Source organism: Chiroxiphia lanceolata, chromosome Z (assembly GCF_009829145.1).
Source record: "Chiroxiphia lanceolata isolate bChiLan1 chromosome Z, bChiLan1.pri, whole genome shotgun sequence".
NCBI lineage: Eukaryota > Metazoa > Chordata > Aves > Passeriformes > Pipridae > Chiroxiphia > Chiroxiphia lanceolata.
Window position 1 is genome coordinate 21,697,189 of NC_045671.1, and position 27,426 is coordinate 21,724,614.

The following is a 27,426-nucleotide window of genomic DNA, read 5'->3' on the forward strand; positions in this document are numbered from 1 at the left end:
AGCTCCAATAAGTGACTGACTCTAAAATGAGCTCTCAGACACTGTAATCAGGCTTATCACTTGTCATGAAGCAAAACATAGTTTGGAGGCAAACATGAGATGCAAAGTAAAATATTCAGCCTGGCAAACTGGCCATGGAGACTGCTCTACCCACACCACTGTCAGCACATCCAGGACAGGCTGCTCCCACTCCCTGACAGAGCGGCTGAGGGCTCCTCACTCCCCAGAGCGAGGGAGAAGTATTGATGAAACACCACACTGAAACTTAATATGTCACTTTAGTATTTGCAGCACTGAGCTCTAAGGCCACTTTTCAAACACTCTCCACAGCTATGAGAGCCCACATATGAAGACAAGTGCCATCAGAAGATCCCAGCCGATTGTCCTAGTGAGCTACACTCTTGTCAGCTAGGGTGGGACCAGACCAAGCCTTTATCCTCCATGACAATACCCATGCCTTGTTCCTCTTAATTGTTAAACAGCCATTTACTCCTGCCCTCCAAACACAACTCATCACAGCCATAACCAAAGCAGCAAAAAAGGCAGCTTGTCAGAAGGTAGGTGAAAGAAAATGGCATGACCCATTTGATAAGTATGACTCTAGGAATTAACCTGAATAACACTAATGCTTTACAGTCTAGTCCTGGATCTATACATTCATAGGTGCCTCCCATTCTCAGACATCCCAGATCAAGCAGTCCTGGCCCATTTCAAATCCCTCATTGAAATTATTTGCAAAGATTGATTCAGGCACTAATAGATATTCTGGGACTGTAATAGTTGCTCTGCGCAGGAAACCCTTCAAGAATGACAGAAAAGGGTAAGATTCAAGAACAAGTAATTTGTAGACACTGAGAAGTGAAAAAGCCAGATCCTGTCTAGAAGAGATACCAGCAGCTCACAGATTGGAAATCAGACTTCTTTCCTGTCAAGGCCAAAGCCGCTGAAGTTTCCAGGCTGAATATCTGAGCACTGGGAATGTCAACACCTACAGTGCTAATGCTGAGAGGAGTGTCTTGCAACACCAGCTTCCGATAAATCTGATTACACACTTTCCCCTTCCAGCATATACTCACTTCAAAGCAACTGTGCTATCACATCAAAAGTGGTTACAGACACAATTTTAGAAACAGAAATGACAACCTGCAGGATAGAGGTGGCCTCAGGACTGAGCTGCAGAGGTAATTACTTTGAAGACTTGGGTTCTTAAAAGTCTAGTCCATTATAACATATTTTGGCAAAGGCCTCAGTCTTTGGCTAGAGCCCTGCATATGGCTTTCTATAATTTCAAACACCCTGAGAGCACCCATCATGCCAGCCACCCCAAGCTGAACATACAAATGAGTTTGGTTTGAAGACAGAAAACTCAGTCTTTTTGCTTAACAGGGCAAGTATTAGTCAGAAGACTGGGAAAACTGATGAAAGAATAAACACATTGCTGCTGTAACAGTAACTTTTTGATAATGGTCAGCTCACAGGGAAGAGAGTTCTGCAATAAAGGGTGTTACGTGGCAGAGTAAGCCAGGCTGGGCTTTACCTGAGGACATCCAGTGACAAAATGTTGCTGCTGAAAAGATCAAAATACCACAGAACAAGGCATACACTACATCACAGCTATACAGGAAAAAGAGGCATCTAAACAAAGTCGTATGATTAAATTAATCAATTATGTAAATTTTGGGGTGAAACAGAGGAAAAATCTAAAATATTCCCTCACAGAGGGAATGTTAAGAATATGTCTGGACTACTGACAAGAAGTAATAAAAGTGCTTGCCTAAAAGCTCTCTATTTCAATTCATTTTAAATGTTGTCACTCTGTCAGTCAGTAGACACAAAACATGTGTGGTGAGACACTAAGTCCACTCATAGATATTTCTTCATAGAAAAAGCACAATATGAAGAGTGTATATGAAACATATGGAGCAGTGGGCAGTACTAAAACTTAAATTGCCACACCTAACAAACTTACTCTGGCAGTCAGTATGGTGCACAAATTTTCTGATTCTTCCCACAACTGATTCAATGGAAATAAAATTATATTCTACTAGCAACTTCCTACATATGCTTATTCCACATATTTAACACAAACCCCCCAGTGCCTACCAAGGGGTCTTCATAAATTGAGAGACTCGATCATCTTCCATCAGCTGACACACTGCACTTAGGCACACCTTCATCTTTATCTAAAATCATCCTGTGTAGGCAGTAGATAGGACTAGTTGATGTTTGAACTTTGGTTATGAATTACAAAAACTTTCTGGTGTACCCTGATCCAAGACAGCCACTCCAGTTGTTGGCAAATACTTAGAGCTATGTCAACTGGTGACCACCAAGCTGCCAACTCAACCCAAGGTGCTCCACGTACCTACAGTCAACATGGTGCATGCAGGATTTACTAAATCTGACTTAGTAACTAACATTAGCATGCAACATGAAGGCATTTCAACCTTCTGGATTAGAGCAAGTTTTCAGAAATAGGGTCACCACTTCTTTAATAAGATACAATATTATTACTGAAACTAACAATCAGCTCAGGTGTGCAAGAGCCACTGGAGCCATGATCTTACTAGCAGTCTGGAAAGAATCAAAACTTCAGGTTCACATAAGGTATGGTCACTTTACACAAAGAACAAATACTGGCTGCATAAATGCTATCCAGTTGAGAATTAACCCTCATGTCATATCCACAGCAAGAATTTTGGAGGTTCCAGGATCACAGAGGTAATCTACACTGATCCTGAGTTTACTGGAAATCTATTAAATTGAAGCATGGTTTGAGTTGAAAGGAACCTTATAGATCACCTATTTTCAACTCTCCACCATGAGCAGGGACACCTTGCACTAGAAGAGGGTGCTCAGAGCCCCACCCAACCTGGCCTAGGACACCTCCAGGAATGAGGCAGCTACAACTTCTCTGGCTAAACCTGCGCCAGTGCCTCACCAACGTCACAGTAAAGAATTTCTTCCTAATGTCTAATCTAAACCTACCCTCTTTCAGTTTGATGCCATTCTCCTTAGTCCAAACATTACATGCCCTTGTAAAAAAAGCCCCCTCTCTTTCTTGTAGGTCACAATAAGGTATCCTGGAGTCTTCTCTTCTCCAGGCGAAACAATCCTATTTTTCTCAGTTTTTTCTTACAGAAGAGGTGTTCCAGCCCTCTGATCATTTACATGTCTCTCTTCCAGATCTGCTCTAACAGGTCCACATCCTTCTTATGCTTAGAGCCCCAGAGCTGGACACAGTACTCCAGATGGGGTGTTATGAGCCTGAAATAGAGGGGAGGACTCACCTCACTTGACCTGCTGGTCACAGTAGTTTAGATTTGAGTTTAGTTTAAGAGGTGTTTCACAGGTCTAATTTGCAACAGTTTTCAAATTAGCCCACAGATTGATGGATTGTACTTGTAAGTTATGCTAAAATTAAAACTTCTGTAATATGTAATGAAAGAGTATGCAGGGAAAAGCAACATTTGTTTCAATTTCTGAATACAAAATTATGGAACACTTTATGAGGCATGATTCTAAGTTATTCAGGGATAACCATTTCCCAAACAGTTTTTGTTATCTTAAAAACTGAGGCTGGGAAAAAAAAAAACACCTAAAAAACCTACAACAGCGTTTAAAGCTTCCTGGTCATTCGTTTGCACTCAGACATATGACTATCTGCAATAGTTCAAGAACAACACATGGCTACTTCTAGGAGCCAGACTCTTTAATAAGGCATTTGCCACAGACATACCAAAGGACTTCTTACACTGAAGAAGGCAAAGAAAGGAACAGAGGCTTTTATTTCTCAGGGCCAATCCCCCTCAGTTTTCTGCCACCAGAGACTTTTTCCCATGAAAAGTGAGACGTGAGCACGGAGGAGGAGGGCTCTTTTGGCACCACAACAGGGTAGCTCAATGCACAAGACATAACGGATGATGGAGAGAACAAAATCCTCTTACAGTGATAGAATAGAATTTGTAAAGTCAGGATTGAGGGGTAAAAAAAAAAAAAAATATACAGGAGCAAATACTGTAAAATGCTGGGATAAAAGTTTTTTTTCACTACAGTGTTTGAATTAAACATTAGCTAAAGCACATTTGGCAGGCTCAACTGTCTGCTGTCCAGGACATGCAGCAGGCAAGGCAAGGCAGTATTTCAATCCACCAGTGAGAAATTCTGCAAATTCTTTATATTCCCCCCTCATACCTTCTTACCTCCTCCATCCAAGCTCATATCTGCATACCCAGTATTAGTACGGTCAAAAGTATTTAACAGAGTCATGTTGTCATACAAGACCCCAGCACAACAGGCCCTAGGCAGCATCCCATGTATGTCTGCCTATACTGCGAGGACATTAAGCATTTGTCATTACACTTAGTGCTGTAGTTTCAAGAAAAAACTAGTTGTATTTTAAAGACATTATGTTATATAATAGCATATAACTATTTTGTCCTAGTTTGAAAGAGGCTAGTAAATTCAGTACCATCTTCTTATTCCTAGTAAAATTGGTACTTTCGGGTACCCAGCACCACAAGGGTATCTGCCCAGGGCAGTTCAACTCCATAGTCACTCCTAGTTTGGCATATTCAGTTGCTGCACTGCACCAACACAGCACCAGCCAAGCCCTGTAACCAGAGCAGGTCTGAGCTGGCAATGCTCTGAGGCAGCCTCGCTGCTACCTGAGCTGTCCTGTCTGCTGTTAGGCAGGAACTCACAGCACTCCAAGGAAGCTGCAAAATACAGGAACAAGATACATGTACACATATCAGAAAAACAACTCAAAGTTACAGGCAGAGTTCCTCCCTGAGCCTCCACTCCCAATATAAACTTGCAGGTATCTATTGCAACAATTTATTAAATATGCAGAAGAAAGTATTGCCAACTATTACTGTGTGAATAGAGGTAATTCAATAGGCTACTAAGAAAAAACACCTTTACAGCACCAAACACCTATTGCAGGTGTTCTCTTATTAAGGTATTCTGTACCTTCAGATATATTGTTATGCTGGAATTCATTTTTCTTTGGATGAAAAATTGAAGGCTCTAATGAAAACAGCTTTCTATACACTTCCATTGTCAAAGAGCACAGTCACAAGCAACTAGCACTTGTCCCACAGCAATGAAATCAGGTGGCCTAAGCCTTTTTTTGTGTCTCCAGTTAAGGGTTTTCATTCCCTGAACATTTGCTACAAGAAAGGGCTCTGGACAAAGGCAAACACTGCAAGCACTCAGAAACCTACCACAGCTGTGAACTTGGAGGGCAGATTCACGTGAGATAGTAGACTAATACATTTAGTTAAATTATGGGGGTCTACAATGTCACTTTTCAAATCTTTCCAACATCAAACTACTCTCCCCACTCCCTTAAAAATGGTTATATCTCTCCTAATCTAGTTATTTCTTTGTCGAAAGCATACAGGGTCAGCTTTTAAAAAAAAGTACACATGCATCTTCTGGCCAGCAGACAGATATCTCTTCTCACAAACTGTGTGTTACACAGGATCTATAGGGCCACTGTTCTGGACTAGATCTCACTGCCAGTCACTGCACAAACTGGGAAAACAAAAAAGCACCATTAGCATGGGAGTGTTGACAACAGGCATCCAAGTAAAGAGACATCCTGATGTAAAATTAAAAATGTTTGCTAAGGTCTTTCTCCTGAGCTTTCTCACAGAGCCTCATTCTGTGCATTTACTTTCCTGAGTCCTTCTCCCTCCATTTCCTTGAAAAACAACTTATATCAGTCTTATCTGCTACCACAAGTTCAGCCACATCTATTTACAGATACTGAGCATTATCATAACACATAGACCTTGGGATCATCCTACTAAGGGGACAGGCATGCAACAACAAGAGCAATCCATGCTCTTGGTGCCAAGTGTCAAAACCGCTTCATTTCAGTCTGTCAGGCACCTACACTGGCAGAAGTCTGTAGGACTCCTCAGATGTGTCTCAAGATACTTCAATTCCCACAAAGTTTAGAAAAAGTCTCCTGCAACCACACAAACACAAGATAACTTTGGCATTGAGCAATGGGTTGCCAGAAAGTTTAACATTAATTTTTTTGCTTATAAGTATACAAATCCTGTACTCTGCTTTTAAACCTCAGGCTTTCCACAGTACCATCAAGTGAGACTTTGAGAGAGGTAAAACATTAAAAAGACACTCAGTAGTTCTGAAATTATCTTATTGTATGACGATACCAGAGCATGAACACCTCTCTTCTAGTAGGGTTCTTTAACCCTGTGCAGAAGAATAATATGGTTCATTTTATCTTAACTTCGGTATAATTATTCTGTATGTTTGGAAGAACAAAGAGGCAAAGTAATGGAGTTGAAGGAAGCAGATGAAAATCCAAATCCAAGTGTTGCCATCTAGGATTACAAACATAAAATACAATTTATCAACCTATTGACCAATCACTTCCACCTACATTTAACTGCCAATATTCCTTAAAAAAATTGTAACTGTTTATCTTTGCATACCCGGCTAGGTGGTCACTCAAGGCACAAGGGGTCATAGAAAGGAGTTAGTTTTAAAGATGTTTTTTGAGCATCTAACTCCTTTCTATGATATTAAACTTTTAGGTCAAAGTAAACAATTAATGTTCTTTACTCATTTTTAAAACCCTCTTTACTCATACTCATTATTTACTAATAAACCCTCAGTCTACATTCCCAAAAAAGTCACAAGCCTAAGGAAGCACTCAGATTGATGGAACCTCAAGAGGCAGTGAACACCAATTAACAAGGCTATTTCTTTTACTTACAGACCATCCTATCTCCAGGTGCTTAGCCCAAACACATCAACATGACCAAGCTTCAAGGCAGCTTTCAGAAGGCTACTCTGGTATGTAGCTACTCTGGTTGGAAGGTTTGTTTAGTTTCCACACGCTTACAGCAAGAATGCTGCAGTCACAAGTATTGAGGCCATGTTAATGAAGGATGAAGGAGCACCGCCTCCCTAAGATCTTGCTTTATGGTGAACTTGCCACCAGCTACTGCAAGAGAGGAGCCCTAAAGAGAAGATACAAGGACTCCCTGAAACAACATCTCAGCCTTGGCCAGATTGATCAACATAACTGGTCTACTCTGGCCTCCAATCGGGAGGTCTGGAGACACGCCATCTATAACACTGCTGATGCTTTTGAGAAAGCACGCAGGATCACTCTCGAGGAGAAAAGGCAACGCAGAAAGAATCGTGTCTTGCAGAATATACCACCTAAGGAGTCTTTCTGCTGTGCCTTTTGCAACCGGACATGTCTATCTCATACTGGCCTTTTCAGCCACCAACACGCTTGTGACAAACGTGGGTAGAGCCCTTCCCAAATTTTCGTTCACGAAGCCGAGCCATGATTGATGATTACAGCAAGAATGACATTTTTCACGTGGGCTTAAAAAAAATGCAAAAAACCAAGCCTGTTTAGTCAGACTAGCACATCACAGAGGCTCGAGGCATTCAAAATCATATTGCATATTCCAAAGGAATTTCCAACAAGCTTTCCTTCTGCAGAGATTAATTCATGAGAAAACAAATAGTAAAGTGTCACAGGTTTCTCTACCACCTTTATACATCTACTGTTTTCTTAAATAAAGAACTTGTAATTTGAATTTCATGAATTTTGACATAATGATCATTTGCTCTGTTTCACTGGAAATAGTTTAACCTGTTCAGTTTTTTTAGTAATATACATTAAAAATCCTCAATAAAAGAGACAAAATGGTACCATATGGATTAAATTTCTTTACATTTTACCTCCTGTGACCTCAATTCAACTTAACATAGTAGACTGTAAATGAAATAATGAAAAGGACAGTTTAATGTTGCCAGGCTAGTAGAATACACTATGCAGCTATGACAGACAAAAATGTTAGTGTCTATAACGTGTCTCGCTATCAACCTTGTAATTAGATTTAGTCAGAAGACAATGCAAGTCTCTTGTCTACAAATGCCATCAAATTTATTTCTAGTGTTAGGCAGTTTATATTTCATTTTTCTCTTAAAAGAACTGCAGGTATATTTATAAGTCAAGTGCAGACACACACCTACCTAAGAGGGTGATATGTCCACCTAATATATGGACAGTAAAATACCATGACAATCAGGCAAAAAAAGCTCTTCCAAAAGGCATTCACCCTTATGCAAGGAGCTGGAATTGGAGTCACAGCAAGTTAACAGGAAAAGGTGATGTGCCTGCAGCCTTCTGCAGAGCCCCAAAGACAACTTTCATTATGTGTAGTCACAGAGCCGCTGCTTGTGGCCACAACCCCACCCATCAACATTGGTGCCTTGAGTACAGAGAAGAAAGCTACTGCAGAATCAGAGTGGAAGAACAGGAAAGTGGGGCTGGAGACCATCAGTAGGAAGGGCAGGGCATAGGCAGAACTCACTACAGTGGCAGCAGGAAACCCACATTCAGGCTTGTCCACCCACACCTCTATTATACTCCTCTTAGCTACTATTTGCATAGTAGAGCCTCTAAACTGTCAGCAGTAAGATCACCCTAATTATGTTAAGACATCTTAGCCAACACACAGGATCAGAATAAAGTACAAGGCTTACTGTGGCAAAGAGGAACCCTAGAGATTGAAGAAGGTAGGCATGTCTAATGATAGCTACTGATGCTTCACCAAAAGGCAAACTAGCTGAAGTCCAAAAGGAAGAGCATAACACAAGGTTTTTCTGTCACTGTTGTTATTCTTCAGTAGAAATTCAAAAGACTGAACAGTAACCAATTAAGATAATGCCCTGCAAATGCTGCATAGGATTTTTTGCAAAATCAGGACCTTGTTCAATTTCTGTTTCAGTCTTGAAAGTGTCAAAAAGCTGATCTGCATTACAGTTTGGGGCCAGAACAGTGATTTATAGATAGACTTGTAGTAAACCTCTGCTACTCAGAGGCTGGTTAGAGAAGGGTTACTCTTGCATGGAAAAAAGGAGGAAGACAAAAACAGGGACAAGGGAAGTAGGAGAAAGGGGAAGGGATGAGCCACTCAGACCTCTTGAAAGAAGTCCAACACGGTATTCTGTTTGGGAGGAAAGAGTTACCAAACGGATTCAATATTCAGATCATTGGAGAGCTGACATCAAAAAGCTTCCTATCACCAAACCCTCTACCGTAATCAACTGAAAATTGTGGTAAGGTGTAGCTTAAAGAACAAGTAGGGCGACAAGAGGGAATTAGGGAGTAAAAGAGAGAATTTGAGAAGAAAGCTGTGTTTTGTCACTGAGTAACTCAGACAAAAGCAATAGGAATCTTGCTATGAATCATGAAATTTCAGAGGACTGAAACACCTCTTTAGGAAAAGCCATAAGCAAGAGTACCACTTAATCACTGAGTAATTGGAAATCATCTTGAGAAAGACTGCAGTGTAGAAACTCTCAGCCCTGATATCTGGTCTTCATTCTTCCTTCGACAACTCATCATCTCCTGCTTCTTTCCTAGGCAATCTGTTGCAGAGTCCTTCTACCAAGATCTGAATAAACCACCTGCTTCACTCTTTCCAAACTCTGAAAGGAGCTCCAGAAAACACCTGAAATGTTGCAGCACATTTTCCCTTCAAGATACAAATATAACATGTGAATATGCATGCCACAAATTTGCAGCTTCAAACCTGGAGAACACATTTGCCTCTGACTGCTTGTTTTTCCGTTCCTAAATAATTATTACAGTCACAGTATCTTCAAAGTTTGTAATTCAAATTCCTTGATTTACAGGCACAATGGTCTTTTTTTTTTTTTTTTTTTAAATGTTATTGGAGAGAAAACACCTTAAGCATTAGAACTGAAAATTTAATTTGTACCTACAGACTCATAGAATGAGGTTGAACTATTTTAATACAAAAAATGGCTTAAAATTCACAAGAACATAGAGAAATGCTGTATGTTACAAAATGCTAACATATAGATATGGTACGTTTAAGTGACGAGCAGGGCCCTTGCGCACCCGGAGGCAGACACTGAACAGAGGAATGTTAGTTTTCACCTTCCCTCCAGCATTCCTGGTTCCCCCGGGAAGGCAGCTCAGCTGCTTGTGCAGCATGTCCCAAAACTGCTGTGCACTCAGCAGCTGTTTTTGCAGCTGGAATGACCCAGCACAAGGAGGAACCATCAAATAATGAATGGAGATGCAACATCAGGCTCAAGAGCTAAAATATCACCCCAAAACCTTGTGGCTTTGTCAACTGTGTTGGTCCACACAGAGACAGAAAGACGCAGTGGATGGAGATGTACATTCTTTGTTTCTGCTTCAAGGGTGAGATGATAAATTTTTGCAGGAAGGCAAACAGTGTGCCTGTGTAGGTATCCAGTTCAGAGGCAGTCCCATGCCAGCAACGACCTCAGTTATCACTCAAAGCCTGCTTGACTGCCTCCACTACACAGTAGGCAAGTGTTTGCCGAGGTATTGGTGCTGGCATTCCTGGCTCCAGCGTAACCTCCTCCCAGTATTTCCTGCTAGGTCACTTCAGGAGTACACTGCACAGGTAGGCAGATGTTACTTGTGGGACACCTGCCCACAGTGCTTGTGGACAATTCTGACCCTTATTTCTCCATATCCAGTAATATGAATTACTTTTTCCTTCATCATGAGGAGTTAAAACCATAGGAGAGAACAAAAATCACAAAATGTTTGAGCCTTGAATAACAAACTTTTGAGCAAGGTTTGAAAAGAACTGACAAACCCTTAGCTTTTCACTCGGTATATCCAGTATCTATTTGCTGAGATTCAAAACTGCTCTGACTGACAATGACACATCTACCATTGCACATATCACTGCAAAATCATCAGATACAGAGTGAGCCAGATGTTCCTCCTAACTTACCAATAAACCAAGTACTTCATTTCCATGACTAAGTGTTGACAGCTGCACTCAGAAGATAAATTTTTGCCCAAACCATACATTCATAAGTTTCGAAGTATAACTACTTGTTCTACTGAATTTCCTCTAAACTGACAGAAACTTTGTCAATCTCCTCTTGAATAACTTAATTTTTCAGGTTATTTGCTTATGTCTACTCCAGATCCCAAAGTAATGTTTGGATTAATGGAGTAAATACTGACCACAGGGACAGTCTCCTCATTACCTTGAATTAATTTTCTCTAATGAAAGCATTGCATGCCAGTGCTAAATAATATCAATCATGAATAAAATATCAAGAGCACATCAGAAGTGTTGTGTAAACGCCTCAAAACAAGCATTCTACTTGAACTAACAATGCCAAGACCACTAAAAGAAAGGAGGCATAACAAGCATTCAATCACTGTTATGGCAACCATGCTACAAGCAACACACGTAAACTTAACATCAAACTAAGTTATGTGTTTGCAATTTTTGAAGTCTCTACTCAACAAAAAAATTTGCATGCTTAAGGGTTGAGTATAGAATTTTATAACCTTTTGCAGAGCTGCAGTTTGTTTCCTTTTTTGAAGCACTACCTCAAAAATCAAGACTTTTGCTAGGACTTGTAACAGTTCTTCCTCCAAGTTTAGCCCTGGTTTCCAACTCACACTCTATGGTCGGCCTCCTTATAATAAGGCATTTACAGTTGCTAGAGGGAACAGAGCAATGTAAAAAAAAAATAGTTACCTCATGAGCAGTATCTTGCCCAGGTGAGTTTCTACCATTCCAATTCAATATGGGAACTATTTCTCAGGCTGTGAAGTGTGAGCACAAGTGAAATAACTCCTACCTATTTCATAACAGTTTTCATGCAAATAGTCAACTTCCAAGAAAGTCTATAATTTATATCTGGAGGAAATGATATTAAAATAACTTGATCACATGTAAATTTGCATCTGAAATGCATCCAAGAAGCTAGCAGAGACCTATTCTGGCTGCTCACTTCTTCATCCTTTTGGGAAGACCAGATAAGCCTGTCAATGGCATTTGCAGCCTGGATGGAAGCAGCCTACCAGTCAGCATCTTCCTGACGTGGTTTTAGGAAAAAAGAATACAGTTGAACATTACAGAAATCTACCTGTTTTTACCAGAAACCTCTGCAAACATTTGTGAAGCTACTTAATTTTGCTCAAGGGGGGGGGGGGGGGGGGGGGGGAAGAAAAAGGAAAGTGCTTAGAGTTATTGCCATGGTTCAGTGCTATAGAAAACACCAGCAGCCCTTCTTTAGCCTGTTACTACCCACAGTGCCAGTAAATTTTGTTCATTTTTTTCTATAACAGCTCATATCAGTGAAATCTTCAGCAAAACCATGTGATCTTACTTCTCATTTTCTGTATGTAGATAGAAGTTGGAGTGCAAGGGGCTTGCTTTACATGTGATAAAAGCTGTATATTTTCTGGACTATTCTAATCAATTTGTTAAACATCATTACCATAGCCAGAGGTGATACAAATTCAAAGTAGCAGGCAGTCACATGCAAATCCATGCATGGTAAGCTGTCTATCCACCTTCAGTAATCAGATGCCATGCAACTTCAAATGACAGACCAAGGCTAGTTCATCTCTCAGACTCCACTAAATCATAGTGAAGAAATCTGTTCTCAACTCCTCAGCTCAGATGTAAAGAAATCATGTTTATTATGTGTCTGGTTTTCTTAAAACAGCTGACCATTTTTGCATGGTAAAAGCTCTGTCACAGATTTATCTAAACATAATCCCCGCTCTACACAGTACTTGTTCATATTCCTTTTCAGTTACACCACAGCATACCCATGCTGATATTTCAATGATTATTTGTTCTGCTATACTGCATTGAAAACATACGGAATTTAAGACTTGTTTACCACTGAATAGAGACCATCCAGCTATGACTTGGGTAAATCAGTTGGGCTTGAAAAACTAAAAATCCCAGAGATAAGCAGCACATACCACAAGTTACATCTCATCCCCATGGTTTTGAGGCCCTGTAAGTCAAGAGTAATTTTAACAACAACAAAAAAAGGGTTGAAAAAGCACCTTGAATCTTACTTTATGTATGAAAAACATTTATTTTTCTTTCTTTGAGTAGTCTAGTATTCATGCAGTTTCTTACAATTTTCTTACCACTGTAGCATTGCCTGCAAACACTGCCATGCCTTTACTGACATGGATTTATGAAATTATAGCACTAAAGACAAAATTACTTCAAAAACATTTCTGTAATTCAAAACTTCCTGGGCAACAGGAGAACTGAGAGCAGCTCCAGCCCTGGTAGGCAGACAGGGCACCAGAGTGTCAGTGGCATCACAGCAGAGGCAGCTAGGGGCAGATCATGATGATGCACGTGATGCTCCTTCCTGTGTGCCCCAGTCTGCTCTTGAACTCTGCCTGCATGTCTTCCTGCCCTACCATACACACGCTTTCCAGATGTCTATGTGCAGCAGTAGTATAACTTTAATTTGACCTCCCATTCCTCCAACTGCATGTGCTCACCCCTGCTCCAGCTACTACATCATATTGGCAGACCTGCCTCTGGGTTCAAACTGCAAGCCAGACTGAGGACCTAATCCAGCCAAAAATAATTCCATAGAAGAGTCAAGATTGCTTCTTGCACCAGCAAAGCTGACTGAAAACATACTCAAAATCACAGCTTCAGAGCGCAGCTTCAGAGTAATTTAAACACCTTTAAATTCTGCCTGCTACAGTCCCACCTGGTTAGAGTTATCCTGCCTCGGCCAGTAAGCAGAACTGTGAGACCTGCAGTCACCCCTTGAAGAGGCCAAGAGGTGACTGCAAATCCAGCAATGCAAATCAGCTCTGCAAGGAGAGATTAGCTTCCTGACAGACTGGGTATTCATGCCATCATATGAGCATTGGCAGGAGGTGAAGACCACAGCAGTGTGACACAGCAGCTGAAGACATTTTGGCATGTTCAGGCTGCTGAAACCTCACCAGTTACAGCATCCTGCAGCAAGGCAGGAGATTGGATCCCAATGTAATTAACACCAATTAAGAACAGCAACTTTCCTCAAAGATAATGATCCTAGGCACAAGATTGTGTTCTGGCAAAGCAGACCCCTGTCCTTGTTTAGTTTTCAAGTTTTTTACCTTGTTTCTAATCACTTCAATCAGATTAGGCACAGATATCTCCTGTAATATCTATGATTCCCCAAAACATCTTTGAAACAACCCCTTAAAAACACCAGTGAAACAGTTACTGGTCTATAGTTTAACCTTACAACCCTCGATATAAGGTAGTTGCCCTAATGAAGCACACTTCTGTACAGAGTTTAGGAATTTCCCATTCCAGCTGCCCCTGGATCGGTGTTGTGCTCCTCGAAGCTCTGAGGCTCCAATCCTGCAAATATAACCAGTTTACTGAGCAGCTTTACAAATTAATCACAAATGCAGGAGGATATCCTTAATTTTCAGGAGGAACAGACAGTAGAGGATTGATAGCATGCATGACTACAAATTGCTCTTCAGACTTTACAGCTTGGTAAGAATTAGTTGAAAGACCTTCCTGTATGCCACAAAAGCTTTTACTGCACTTTCAAAGAAGCGGGTCAGAGTCCACAGGAGAGAACTGGCAGAGACCACATTCTTCATCACACATTTTAGCAGAAACCACTGACTGCTGAGCACACACCCAGGCTAAGACAAGCACCTGAGATGAGGATAGTACTTTCTGACAGCTTTGCAGCCTCACTGGCGGGAAGGGCTGGACCACACCTTGAGGCAGCAAGTCTTATGGGCTGTCAGCAGTTTGTCAATGGTTGAAAGTCAGATCTCTGAAGTGCTCCTTGAATCTGGTTCTTGAAGAATTCATAGCTGGACAACCTCAGCTTAGGCAATAAGTGATAACAAAGAACTGACATAATTCCTCTGGATAACTATTTCTTGCTAGTACATATTAATTTGAAGAAAATGATAGTTTAACACCGAGATCAGCCACCAGCACAGGTTCTTAATGGCTGTTTATTTGTTTACACATTTCAAAAGGTATTTAGAAGCTGTGTGGAGTTTATATGAACACCTTTAGTTCAGTATCCAATTTTCTCCCTCTCCTGCCACCCTACCAAGGCCCTCGGCCACCACAGAGAACCCTGCAGGCACTGCCTGCCCCACCAGCCCATCACCACCACAGACCACAACCCTAACTCTTGTCCTGTGCCACATTAACTGGCAAAACACAACTGGAGTAGTGCCAGGGGCAATGTGTTGTTCTCCAGCACAACCCTGTCCCTGTGTCAGACATTCAGCAGCCTCCTTCTTCCCCCAGCGGTGAAAATAAGGCAGTATGTGTCCAGCAGTCAACCCTCTTGAAAGCACAACTCACACCAGGCTGAAGAGGACATTGTTGTTTTCTGAAGGTGAGCACAAGTGCCAAGGTGCAGGAAGTGCTGACCCATGAACAAGCCATGCAGGACACAGCTCCTGCCCGTCTCATCAAGATCAACAAATGAGGTGCCCACAGCAGGCACCCCTCCCCACAATAGGGGCACCCAGCCCTTGCCCTCAGCCCCACAATCATGGGCCCCAGGCCAGAGTGGGTACAGCTCCTCCCCTGTCCAGCACCTGCACTTTAATTCCATAACACACAGTAGTTCAAGGATACTTGTTCCAAAAAAACAACGAAACAGCCTGAACAAATGAAGCCAACACAGCAGGTTAATAATTTCCTGCAAGGAACAGAGCACAGGAGAGCACACTTGCTTATCATCCCATTGAAATACGACCCACCAGTCCCGCCTGACACCGCCAGGCTTTTTTTTTTCTGCCTTACATGTGAAGTTATTCCTAGTAAATCATAGTCAGCTTGAATCAGCAACAGTATCAAGCAAATCTTGATCTAGAAAAAATGAAAACACCACTTAACAGAATAAGTGAGCTGCAAATCTGCATGCTTCCTATTCCCTACCTCAAGTATTGGACTTGATCTAGCACACTCTTACCTGCTATAAATCCTGTTTCCAGCACAGTATTAAGATTTCCTGTTTCAACAGCATTCAAGTAGTTTTAAGCGTGCTGTAACATAGCTCTATCCTTTCCCTACCGTGAGAGTTCAGGGGAGATGAAATTGCTTTGTATGAAAAGCACACATAGAACCACTCCTACCAAGTGAATTATGTGCGCTTGGTTCAACAAAGCAGTTAAACTTTCTGAGTTCTCATTCAGCAGTTTAATTATTAGCAACCTACAAAAGAGTGGAAGAGATAAACAGTGTAGTTGGTTGCCAAATAACACCCATCAATAAAAAAGGAGAAAAGTGTTCTCACAAGCCATGAGCACTACAAGAAAGTATACACCCAAAAGAGTATATATGCATAGAATAAAGTTGGTTTTTTTTTTTTTTAGCTTAAAGAAATCCCATCTGTTTTCACTTAGAAAAATCCTATGGAACTTTTACCAAAAGATTTTCTCCCTGCTTTTAAACTGAAAAACAGTCATTTATTTCCCTGCACTTAAAAGGCATGCAGAAAAATTTATAGCTTTTTAATGTTAAAAGCTTTTTGAAAAGCCACTGGTTTGCAAGCTTTCACATCCTGCTGAATAAAGAAGCTAGGTGTAGTCTCACAGAGAGGCGTGGGCTGTGTTTCACTTCAGGTTTGCCCTGCCTGTCACCACAGGCAGAGCAGTGCTCCCTCACGAAGCTTTATGTTTGTAATTTGTCTCATCTCCTAACTCCTAGTGCCAAACAGTAGCACTTCTGGGAGCCAGGAGGAGAAAGAAGTACAAGCAATGCCCTCATCACTGGATACCGAAGTCAGTTTTCCTCTGTATTTACCCATCATCTATGCACAGTGAAACTGGCTTTCTGGGTTCAGCAGGAGAGGTGAAGACTCTTACCTGCTTGTCTTCAATAGATGATTGATGATGAAGCAAGTGTCTCTCCCACTCGGTACACAGGGATTTGGGGCATATGTTAATTCAGCTACTCTGAGCATGGAAATGCTTGAAATCCTTTGCAAATCCAGACACTCATGGCCTCACTTACTGTAGCTTTATTACATTCCTGGAAGTGCAGCGAAGCCATTCAGACATTTCATGAAAACTTACAGCATTTCTTTCTGCACACAGATTTCAGGGAAAATTACCTATAAAAGACCTAAGAGTGTCAGGAAATAGGCATTCTCAAACATACATCACTGCCTGATTTGCTATCTTCCTATGTTCAAAACTTTATGTTCAATCTGTGAGACACCTCCAAGATTTATACTTTTTTCTCTTCGTAATCTTCCACAGCACCAAACATTTTTATTGTAAAAATGGCTCATAGCTCTAGTTATAATATAAGTGCCAATTCTCTGAAATTCTGTAAACCTCTGCACCTGATTGTGCTGGGACCGAGAAATAAACCAGGCAACAGCTGTAGCTAGATTGGAAAACAGCTACATAAATTCAGCTGCAGTGCTCCTGTTAACATGGTTTCTGCTGTATAAGCTGCTTTCTTGTAATTTTATGTTCTCACTTGAGTTGGTACTAGAGATGAATATCTGTCTGAAGGGCTCAATGGAACACCAACAGAAATCTCTACCGCATCTCTTTTAAGCTACTGACGACATAGCAGACCCAGAACTGGAGGTACCTTTCAATAAGCAGTCCAAGAAGCCACAAGGGCTGTGGCCCTACCAGGATAAGAGAAGGGTCAAAGACTTTGCTCTGAGCTCCTGATTCTCCCATTAACCATGTTCATCCTGAACTAGTGCCCACCCTAAAAGGGATTGCCTTATTTCGTTTCATTCAGCTATTTCCTGACTTTAAAGATGGAAATTATCAGCTCTGAGAATTTCTACATGTTCTTTGAGTTACTATATTAGCAAAGCTTGTAATGAAAAGATAGTTTTTTAAGTTAGAAGCATGTTTTCCCAATTCTTATGCTCAAGGAGGCTTTTTTCCCCTCCAGTGGTATTCATCAGTCTACAAAATGTAGCTGAGATCTGCATATGTCTTCCTCTCTAATTATCAAGACAAAATGCTATTGATAACTATGCACTGATTCATATAGTGCCTTACAGAAGATTATCATAGTAAAATGCTAATGTTCTTCAGAGCAATATACAAACTCTGCCAGGAGCCTGAAGCCAAAGTCAAAAGTCCAAGTTAAGTTAAATGCTTAAAACACTTCTAGATCAGTAAAACGAGGAGTCTCAGAAAAGTGATAGCCTAACTTGGACAACTTAATAACTCTTTTAGGAAATCCAGCATATATGTGGTGTTCCTAACATAGGGAACCATTTGTCAGTGATACAAAGTGCAGTTTCAGTTGCACAGGGAACCTACAACTTATGATGGGCTTTTATAAGACCTCAGATAGTGCTAATGTAAGTTTTCTAGGTAGGTAGCCTTTTCTTTTTTTGGCTTTTTAAAATACCAATTTGCTCCTCTTCCCAAAATGGCAGGCAAATGCAGTGTAGATAAAGTATATTTATTTTTTTAGACACAGGCTAAAAAAAACCAAACTTGCACCTCTTCTTGTCACTACAGACAAGGCTGTGGCTTGTTCTTTGGAATATGGAGTTCTCCATGGAGTTCTTTGGTGTATTTTTTAAAAAGTAGAGCTATCAGCTTGGCATATTTAAGGAGTTTTTGCCTAGTCCCTTGAAAGGAATGTAATTTCAAAGGTTCCTGCAGAAAAAAAACTCCATCCTAAAAAAAAAGTGGATGCAGTTTAGTACAGCAGCCATAGCCTCTTACTCGGGGAAGGCCAGAATAACTACTAGAGCCTGAACAAGCAGACAGTATTGATCAGAGGGGAGATACCATTAGAAAAGACAAGAAGGATGCTTGCATCTAATCCTGTCCCTAGGACAGGTGGTAAATACCAAGAGTGGTTACAACTCAGAACACGAACTTTTCCGTGGTCACCACAGCAAGATGCTCTGAACCCTCATAGCAAAGTATAACCACTGAGAGGATAGACTGTATCTTTAAAACTTTATTTAACATCCATAATATGGCCATTCTTTCATACAATAAATAAGGCCTATGATCCTTAAAATACTCTGAGGAGCTCTGACACCAAAGTAAATCATTCTCAACATTCAGCCAGGAATCAAAGCACAAAGGATGAGCCCTTTGCTTTAAGTCAAAGCTTCGTCTTTGGCTACATTGGAATTCATGTCAGACTCTCCAGACTCACATCTTCTCAGACCAGCCAGACCAGATTTGCACAGGAAAACCCCAACTGCTGGAGTCTTGATGGGCACACTACATACATTTCTGCACCTCAGGAAAGTAGATGAACTGAGGCTGTAGCATGATGCAGCACACCACCTGGACACAGCCCAACCACTTGTGCCAGAACACAAGCAGATGAGAGGACTGGGAGATGGGTTGCACAAGCAAAATATTCACCTTTGCTAACACACTAGCATGGGAACCCAGACTATGCCTGTAGCAGCCAGTGAATGTACCTTCACAAGACTCTCAGCTGTCTACTGGGTAAAATAAAAGTTGAACCTACAGGCAGGTTCCATAAACTGCCCTAACTGGCAGGCATCAAGAGAAGAAAACACTAAGGGAGACACGGCATCCTCCAAGCTGAAGGTCTCACTGCCAAGCACCACCTTTTCTATCTGCCCTAGGTGGAAGCAAAGCGGCCCCTAACATTGTCAAGGGTCTTTGTGCTTCTTTCTAAAAAGAGATTTCAGAACCGGTTTTAAACAAAGCTACTATGATAAGAACTGAGAAGTGGCTCATTAGACCACAGGATGCCAGGGCTGTTGTGAGCTTTGCAAATCATTTGCATATTCACGTTTTGCAATGCCTGAAGTATCAGAGACATTTCTTGGAGGACTGGCACATGCCCTGCTCTGCCCCATGGGAGCCAGAAAAAGCACAGCCGAGTGAAGGATCCCAGCACGTCACAGCATTGCCGAGAGAGCCCTGCAGCAGGAGGAGTGAAGGTGCTTCAGGGCTTTTCTTAAGTGCAGGTTTGGGAAGTGCATACACTTCCACTGAAAAGAGATGCCTGGTGCCTGCACAGTCCTTTCCCTCACCCCAGTTATTGTTTAAAGTTACAAAGTTCTGAGCCAAAGTTATAAAACTAGAAAGCAAGCAAAGTTCTAAAACAAAGTTATAAAATTAGAAAGCAAGGTTTAACTTTATAATCCGAAATTCCGAAGTGATAATCCAAAGGTTACAAAGTTACAGCCCGAACCTACCGTCACAACTCAAGTTACGAAGTTGTTACCCAAACCCATACCTATAACATCAAGTTATAAAGTTAAACCAGAAGCTCTAACTCTAACCTAAAACTACCGAGCTGCAATGCAGAATCAATAGCTATAATCCATTCAGAAAGTTGCAGAACAAAACCTAGCCCCATGAAAACCTGTTCAAAACCCAGCCGGAGCCGGCTACGAGCTAAAATAAAAGGAGCCGGAGCGCTGCGAGCTGCCGCAGTCTGCTGGGAGGGTTTTATCTTCTCCACAAGTCGCTCCTTCGATATCAAACAGAGAAAGCCGGCAAGGGAGGAGGACAAAAAAAGAAAAAAAAAAAAAAAGATAAATAAGAAAAAGCCCCGAAGCGCCCCCCCGACCCCACTCACAGCCGTAGCGGGGCCGCTGCAGGGACGGCAGCTCCTCATGGTGCATCCTGCCGCCGTCGGGAGGGACGGCGTCCGCCCCCGCCCGCCCTTCTTATGTGCGGCCCGGGCCCCGCTGATTTGCTGCCGCCCGCGGCCGCGACCGCCCCGCGCGGGGCCGGGGCCACCCGGGGCGGCTCCGCGGGGCCGGGGGGCACTGCCGGCCGGGGGGTGTGCGTGCGCCGCCAGGACGGAGAACGGGAGAAAGCGAGGAAAAAAAAAAAACAACCTCCACCCCCCCCCCCCCCCCCCCCCAAAAAACAAAACAAAACAAAACAAGCGAAAAGGGAGAAAGAAAAAGACTGGGGGGAAAAATGAACGCAACCTCACACACCTCCCCCCACCCAGATGAGAAAGCAGACAAAGAAAAATAACCCCCAAGCTCCAAAGCAAAGCAAACAAAAAGCAAAGCAAAACGTAAAGAGCAAAGAATAAAAAAATAATAATAAAACCCCCCAAAAAATCCAACAACAACAAAAAAGCAAGCAAAACAAACCAAAGAACCTCAAAACAAAATCCAGAAGTTAAAAAACCCCCCAAACCATAAACTGAAAACAAACAAAAAAAAAAAAAAGGAAGAGTAAGCAAAACAAAAAGGTCCCAAAATCATAAAGCAAAAAAAAAACAAGAAAAAAATCTCCCAAAAAATGCAAAAAAGGCAATAAAATGCAATCTCCCTAAAAAAACCACAAACAAACAAAACAAACAAACAAACAAACAAACAAACAAAAAACCAAACAAAACCCCTAACCCTAAAACTACGAAACAATTAAAATAAATCAAATTTCACACTGTGGAAGGCCAAGGCACCTCCCTATGGTGTTTTGGCAGAGAGGACTCTGAAGACATATGAAGAAGCAAGCCCAGGACTGCAGTTTTGCTCTTTTGAATAACTCTCACTCCCTACAAGCAGTGTTTTTGCCAGACCACAAAGCCACCACCACAATCTGCAGGGCACCTGTGGAGTGGAGTGTGCCTGCATGGGCCTGTGCCATGTTGGTGCCCCTTTCTGAGTGGTTCTGTGAAGCAGCTAGGCATGTTCCTCCATCCGTGGCTCCCCTTCAGGGTGTCTCTGCAAGAGCAGGCTTGATTTCATACAGCAGAACAACAAATCCATGGGACAATGATTCATGTTCTGTGGCCACAGGCTCCAAGGTCACATATGAAATTCACTTGTAGATGGTCAGAGATAGGGGTTTCTCAAATGGAGATGTAATATAGGGCAGGACAATATCCCCTTGGCAGTCTCTAAGCTCCTGACATTAAGTTTTCTGGAAGGCAGAGGGAAGTAGTGCCTGTGCATAGCCACAGCCTGTGTCACAGAGCCCGTGGGACACAATGCACCTGAGCATGCTTGTGATTTAATGCTAGGAGCCAGGTGACCCTTGATGTGCATTTGCACATTGTTTGGAAGATTTCAGTTATTTCTGTTTCAAAATAAAATAGTGTGGGATCTATAGAGTCTTCTCTGTGATGTTTTAGAAGTTTGAGAATGTCTACTTGGTTTGAAAGGCCTTTGTTTTGTCACTCCCTATCTCTGGCTGTGCTGGGCGCAACTCACTGATTGCAAACATGCTGAGAGGTAGGGAAAGACACTTCTTGTAGTACTTAAAATGTGGATTATTCAGGAGGAAAAGACTGAAAGGGTACAGGAGAAAAACGACACCCAGAGCAAACACTGTTACTTTCCTTGAGGTCCTTTTGATTTCCTCTGCTCCCTTTTCCTCCTTTCCCTTTTGCTCCATACCTACAGACCAGGAATGATGACTTACAGTAAAGGTGTGTGACGCAGGCACAAGTAGAGCTGCAGTCTCCACTTGACTTTCCAAATGATTTCTTGAGTTTTAAACTATCACCCATTTACTTACTTCTCCTTTCATAAAAAAAAGAAAGTTTGATCAAACCCATGATAGAAAAGAAGAAATTGGCTTTAAAGTATATTTGAGTTAATTGAAAATGTTACATTTGCTTTAAATTACCATTTCTACTGCTTTTTGTACTGTTATACTTAGCCTAAGTCAAGAATATACGGTAGGAAACTTTCGCTCTCTCCATCTCTTTTATTCTTTAGTCATGATCAGACACTTCAAAGTTTTCTTAAAAATATTTTTTCTGACTTAAAGCAAGTGGCCTTGTTCCCCTGAAAATGTTTATTTTGACACGATGGTATCATGTTTTAAATGACAACACTTCTTTCTTGAGAAGTGCTCAGCTTGTTCTGCAGGTTGTGTAGATGTGGTATGACACTGTGACAGGGTCTCTCTCCTGAAGGAACAGTCTGACAAAGCCCCAGAGAGTCTTTGTGTGACAGTGTCGGTCTCTGGTGTTTTTTCTTGCTCCCTCTCTTGCTATGGCTGGAAAAGCAAGGGTGCAGCTGGGGTGTCACATGCATGTATGTTGACACCCCTTTGTGAGAAAACGTTCATCCCTGTCTCTCAGACTCTGTGACTGCAATGTGTCCTCTCCCTCATCCGTCTCATGACTCTCCTTGCCACAGGTTGGCACTAGCATTTTTGTCACCACATGGGTACTCAATTAATTGTCCCAGACTGAAAACTAACGTGTTTTTTTTTAGTAGGATTATTTCTTAAACCAGTGATTCCTTCATTGCTTTCACCCAGTTGCCTCTCAAATGTGAGTGCCAGCACAGAGCAGGGAGCACACTGAGGGCAGAAATTAAAGGCTAGGATAGGGAGAAGTAAGAATGTTTTTTTGACAACAGTAACCTCTGTAATCCTTGCAGAACAACAGGCATGACAGAAACCAACTGCTCTCAGCAGGAAATGAGACAGGTAAAAGAATATTGGAGTAACAAGCAGCAGCCATGCGGGTCTGCTCATGACATTTTGCATTAGATTTGTTAATCTCTGGTTTTCTGACTTAAAAGGCAAACTTCGTCAACCGTTCATGGCATGGAGGTTTAGACATCTCTGGCAGGAACCAGGCAAAGAGGTTGCAGCCTGCCCCTGCAAGCTGCTGGGTGCTACATGTCAGATGGGGGAGCAGCCCCTTTGCACTTCCTTCCTCTCCTTCCTCTTTCTTCCCCTTCCAAAGTGCCATTGCAGCTGCAATTGGCTGGAATGTTTCCCTGCAAGAGAGACAGAACACTGTGCATTCTCCCACTGTCTCATGGGTACCTGGTTGCAGTAAAAGGTGTAAAGTTGAGCCCAGGCTTTTAGCCAGCCTACACCAGAGCTAACACTAAGGGCCATATTATTTTTTTATGTACTTGAACACTCCACTTTTATAGTTACTAAGAAGCATGCACTGAAGAAATCAGTGTTGTCAGCTATCTAGAGTAAATGTTTGAATGTGAACATTTCCTGTTCATACGCTGGGTCCTTTCACGGAGCTTAAGATCAATGTCCTCACCATATTATCAAGGACACTGTGCTGTGGATAACATGTTTCCCACTGCATTCTTGCTAACAACACAGCTCCAGCTTCCACACCTGCTTGTGAGTGAAACAATGTGCCCGAAGAGGGAGAAAACGTGAGAGCAAGCTACGGGTGAGTGGTCTGTATTTAAATACAACTGTGTGTTCAGAGGCAGCTCTGGACTGCTCCAGATCCAACAGGGAAACAAGATGACAGAAAACTCAAAGGAAGGAGGGTTGAAAATGTACCCTTCCTACATTTCATTGCCTGTACTTGGATCAAAAAAGGAGGACTGCTACTTCATGTTTCCTGACAGTCCTGTTGTGTACAGAGGGATTTTATATGGTGAAGGATATTGATATTTGAAATTCTTTGGTGGCTTATGTAGTAGTGACGCAAGTACATGTAGGTAATTAGAGACACTAGGCTTTTTGTTGGCAACAGCAGCTTTAATGTCACTTTTTCTGTGACAATACCTGAATTTTATTGTTAAATCATATGCCTTGGCTGGCTGCATTTGTTCTACAGAAAGAAAACTGCATTTGTTAACTTAAAAGAGGTTTCACTTGGTGGTTTTGATTTTGCTTTGTTTGGTTTTTCCTATTAGGCATTGCAGAGAAAGACCATATAATTTTTATTTGTGTAGGATAGAAAGCCTGGACTTGAGAGAGCACCCTGGTAAATGGGAGCAGGGAGCTGCTCCTTGGGTGGGTCAATCTGAATCTGCACAGCACGATAAGGAAGGAGATTAGCTCCAGGCAGGCTCCCAGCTACCGTGAGGACCTTTTCAATTGTTTCCTTCTTACAGCTAATTAAAGGCTGACAAGCTTAAGGTGGATGTGCTACACGGGTGCTTGTGCTGACCCGACAGCAGCATGTCATAACCAAAAATGTCTGGCTGGCATTTATGCCCCCTGTGCCGCAAGCAGATCTTTCCCTGGCCAGGGGGATGAACTCTCAGTGCCTCAGTATAGTGTGAGAGTTCCCTCTGTCCTGCTGGACATCAGAGGTGGCCAAAGGGATGGTGAGTCACAGGGGTCATGGTAGTAGAGCTGGTGTCTCTGTATGCTGACAAGGATACCAATGGGAACACTAGATGAGCCTAGATTAATAATTTTGCATAAATTGCAGTGAAAGGCCACAACTGTTGTTTATTAATCCAACACAAAGGTTAAGAGGTGCTCAAGGCAATGTTAGGGAACACAAAATCAGAAATTGCCCCCAGCATAGCTGCCTCTACGGTCTGCTGTGGGTCTTGCAAGCCGCTGCCTCCACAGGGAAGGGGATCAGCTGCAGGGATCATCTCCGTGAACTGTGCTGGGTTACGGTCTCCCCCTCAGCACAGTCTTCATCTTATGCATTATTTATTGTCATGAGGTAAGTAAACAATTAAATCATCACATAATTGGCCACAGGGATCCTGGAGAAAACACAGACTGTGTCAGCAGGGAGACTGTAACTCCCGTGCTTGGGAAAAGCAAGTGAGGGACATCACTTGCCTCTGCTCCCTTCCTTGTGTGCCTAGAAGGGAGAGATGATGGTGCAACCCAGCACTCCTCATCCCCAATTCCCTTCTCAGTTCTTCCTTTCCAATGAGTGAGGTCCTGTGGTCACAGTAGAAACCTTAATTTAAAAGGTATATTAAGCTCAAATTAGACTGGAGTTATGTCAGTCAAAGCATCCTACAGAAATGTGAGATTTCACAAATTCAAAATATCATGGCATGGTAAATGGAGGTCTGTAACAGAAGGGCTGAAGTGCCTTTCTCTCTCAGCAGCAACTGTTCTTTCCCACTGAAGAAGTGATTTTAACTTCTGAATTGTCCTGGAGTATGGTTGGTGTACGTTAAACACCAAAACTCAACATTTAGAGCAACACCTTCCTCGGATTTTATAATGCTTGCTAGGGTAACCTAAGTTAGTTGGAAATGTGCCTAACTGAGCTTTACTGGGCACCAATATAATAAAAGAAATCTAATTACATTGTAATTCACCTTGAAATAGAACCCCAGTTTTTAAAAGCAAAATGAATAGTTTGTGGGATGGAGGAGAAACAAACATGAGTAATTTTGAGCAAAACTTATAGAGAAAGAAACCAGAAGATGTGTATTAAAAGGCATACTAAAGGGTAAAGTGTTAAGTTAAATGTTTGCAGAAGAGTGTATTTGTATAGCAGTGACACCTGAAAAAGAATATGGTTAGAGAAATTACTTCAGTGTCAGAAATCTCTCTTTATTCTACCACTTGCAAATCTCACGTTGTTTGCCTTAAAGCTGCAGCTACCAAAGTAAGAATGTGCTTAAGCACCTACCCATCACTTGTTCTGAGAAAAATAGACCTTGTGTTTTGAGGGAAAAATAGCAAATACAGTCCTGGAAATATGAAAAACCACATATCCTCCAGCATTTTTGTCAGAAGAACCTCAAAATTTACAACTTGGTGCAGTAAATCCAAGGATTTTTATTTCAAGCATTGACATCCTGGAAAAAGCAATACTGTGATTCTTCAGTGACTCTTCGCAGGTCCCAGATTGCATGTTACAAACTGGCGAAGCAGCACTCCTGCTGATGCAGTTGTGTTCACAGGGCTATCTGTAGGGTCACACCATTATCTCAGTCATGGGACTGAACAGACTTAATGTTCCTCATTGTTGCCCAAAAGCTGTGGTTTTCTTTTTCAGAAGCCACTTAGCTCCCAAAAAGCTGCTTAAGTGTAAAAGAAGCTGAAATGATGTGTTCTGTGCTGAAAGCGAGAAGCAGCAGTGGGGCGAGAATACCATTTTATATCATAGCTTGCTGTGTCTACCCCTGCTTGCTCAGATGTCATGCATCTAACATTACTTAAAGTGCATTTCGAAGGTGTACTTTTATATGCCTTTTCCTGTCTATCAGCTGAGGGCTCCCTCTGTTTTTCCCATCCTGGCAAGACTTTGTTAAATCCTTTCAGTCAAGGTACCTAAGAAACCAGTTTCTCTGCTTGAACAGGTTTAAAAAAAAAAAGGAAGTATTTGTTCAAAATGTCTTGGACAAATGCCCTGGTTCCTGCAAAAATGGCATGAGTGTAGCAAGACAGAGGTGGAAATTTTTCAACAAGCACCCTGCCAGAAAAGAACTTTCTCTGTTTATCTGTTGGAATAAATATTTATGCATTTAACAGAGTATTTCAGAGTGGAGTGACCCTCCATATCTAGACATAATGAATAACCATAAAAATGAATTCAGAACTGTTTGAAAGCAGGGAACATCTATGTCTAGCTGAAGCTCATAGATTCAGCAAAAAAGCATTCTTTATCGAACTGGATACACCAAAAGTAAAATCTTGTTTCTTCACATGTTATCCACAAGTGATAAGTGCCCTGCCTGTGGCAGTGTTTCTTTTGGGGGGAATTTTTATGGGGTTTTGAGTGGCATTTTTTTGGTTTTGTAATACAGCATCTGTGTGCTTCTTTGTGATTGCACGTGCTTAGCAATGTTTCCACTCCACTGAAAGTCTATGCATTATTCACTCATTAATGTTTTATTTATTTATGACTCTCGAGACACATCGCTAGGAGCTTTGCATTTACAGTGTACCGAGTGACAGCTAAAGCAACC

At 41.8% G+C, this 27,426-nt stretch overlaps 1 protein-coding gene across 4 annotated transcripts in view; it reads right to left on the reverse strand.

Annotated features, from left to right (window-relative positions):
- The window catches only part of IQGAP2 (IQ motif containing GTPase activating protein 2), a 128,767-nt gene extending 108,274 nt beyond the window's left edge, over positions 1–20,493 (reverse strand). For all 4 annotated transcript variants that reach the window (XM_032675296.1, XM_032675292.1, XM_032675291.1 and 1 more), the window contains exon 1: positions 20,421–20,493. In XM_032675296.1, coding sequence (XP_032531187.1) covers positions 20,421–20,466 — 46 coding nt within the window. In that variant the 5' untranslated portion in view covers positions 20,467–20,493. The remainder of the gene's footprint in view (positions 1–20,420) is intronic.
- Positions 20,494–27,426: the final 6,933 nt, after the last annotated feature.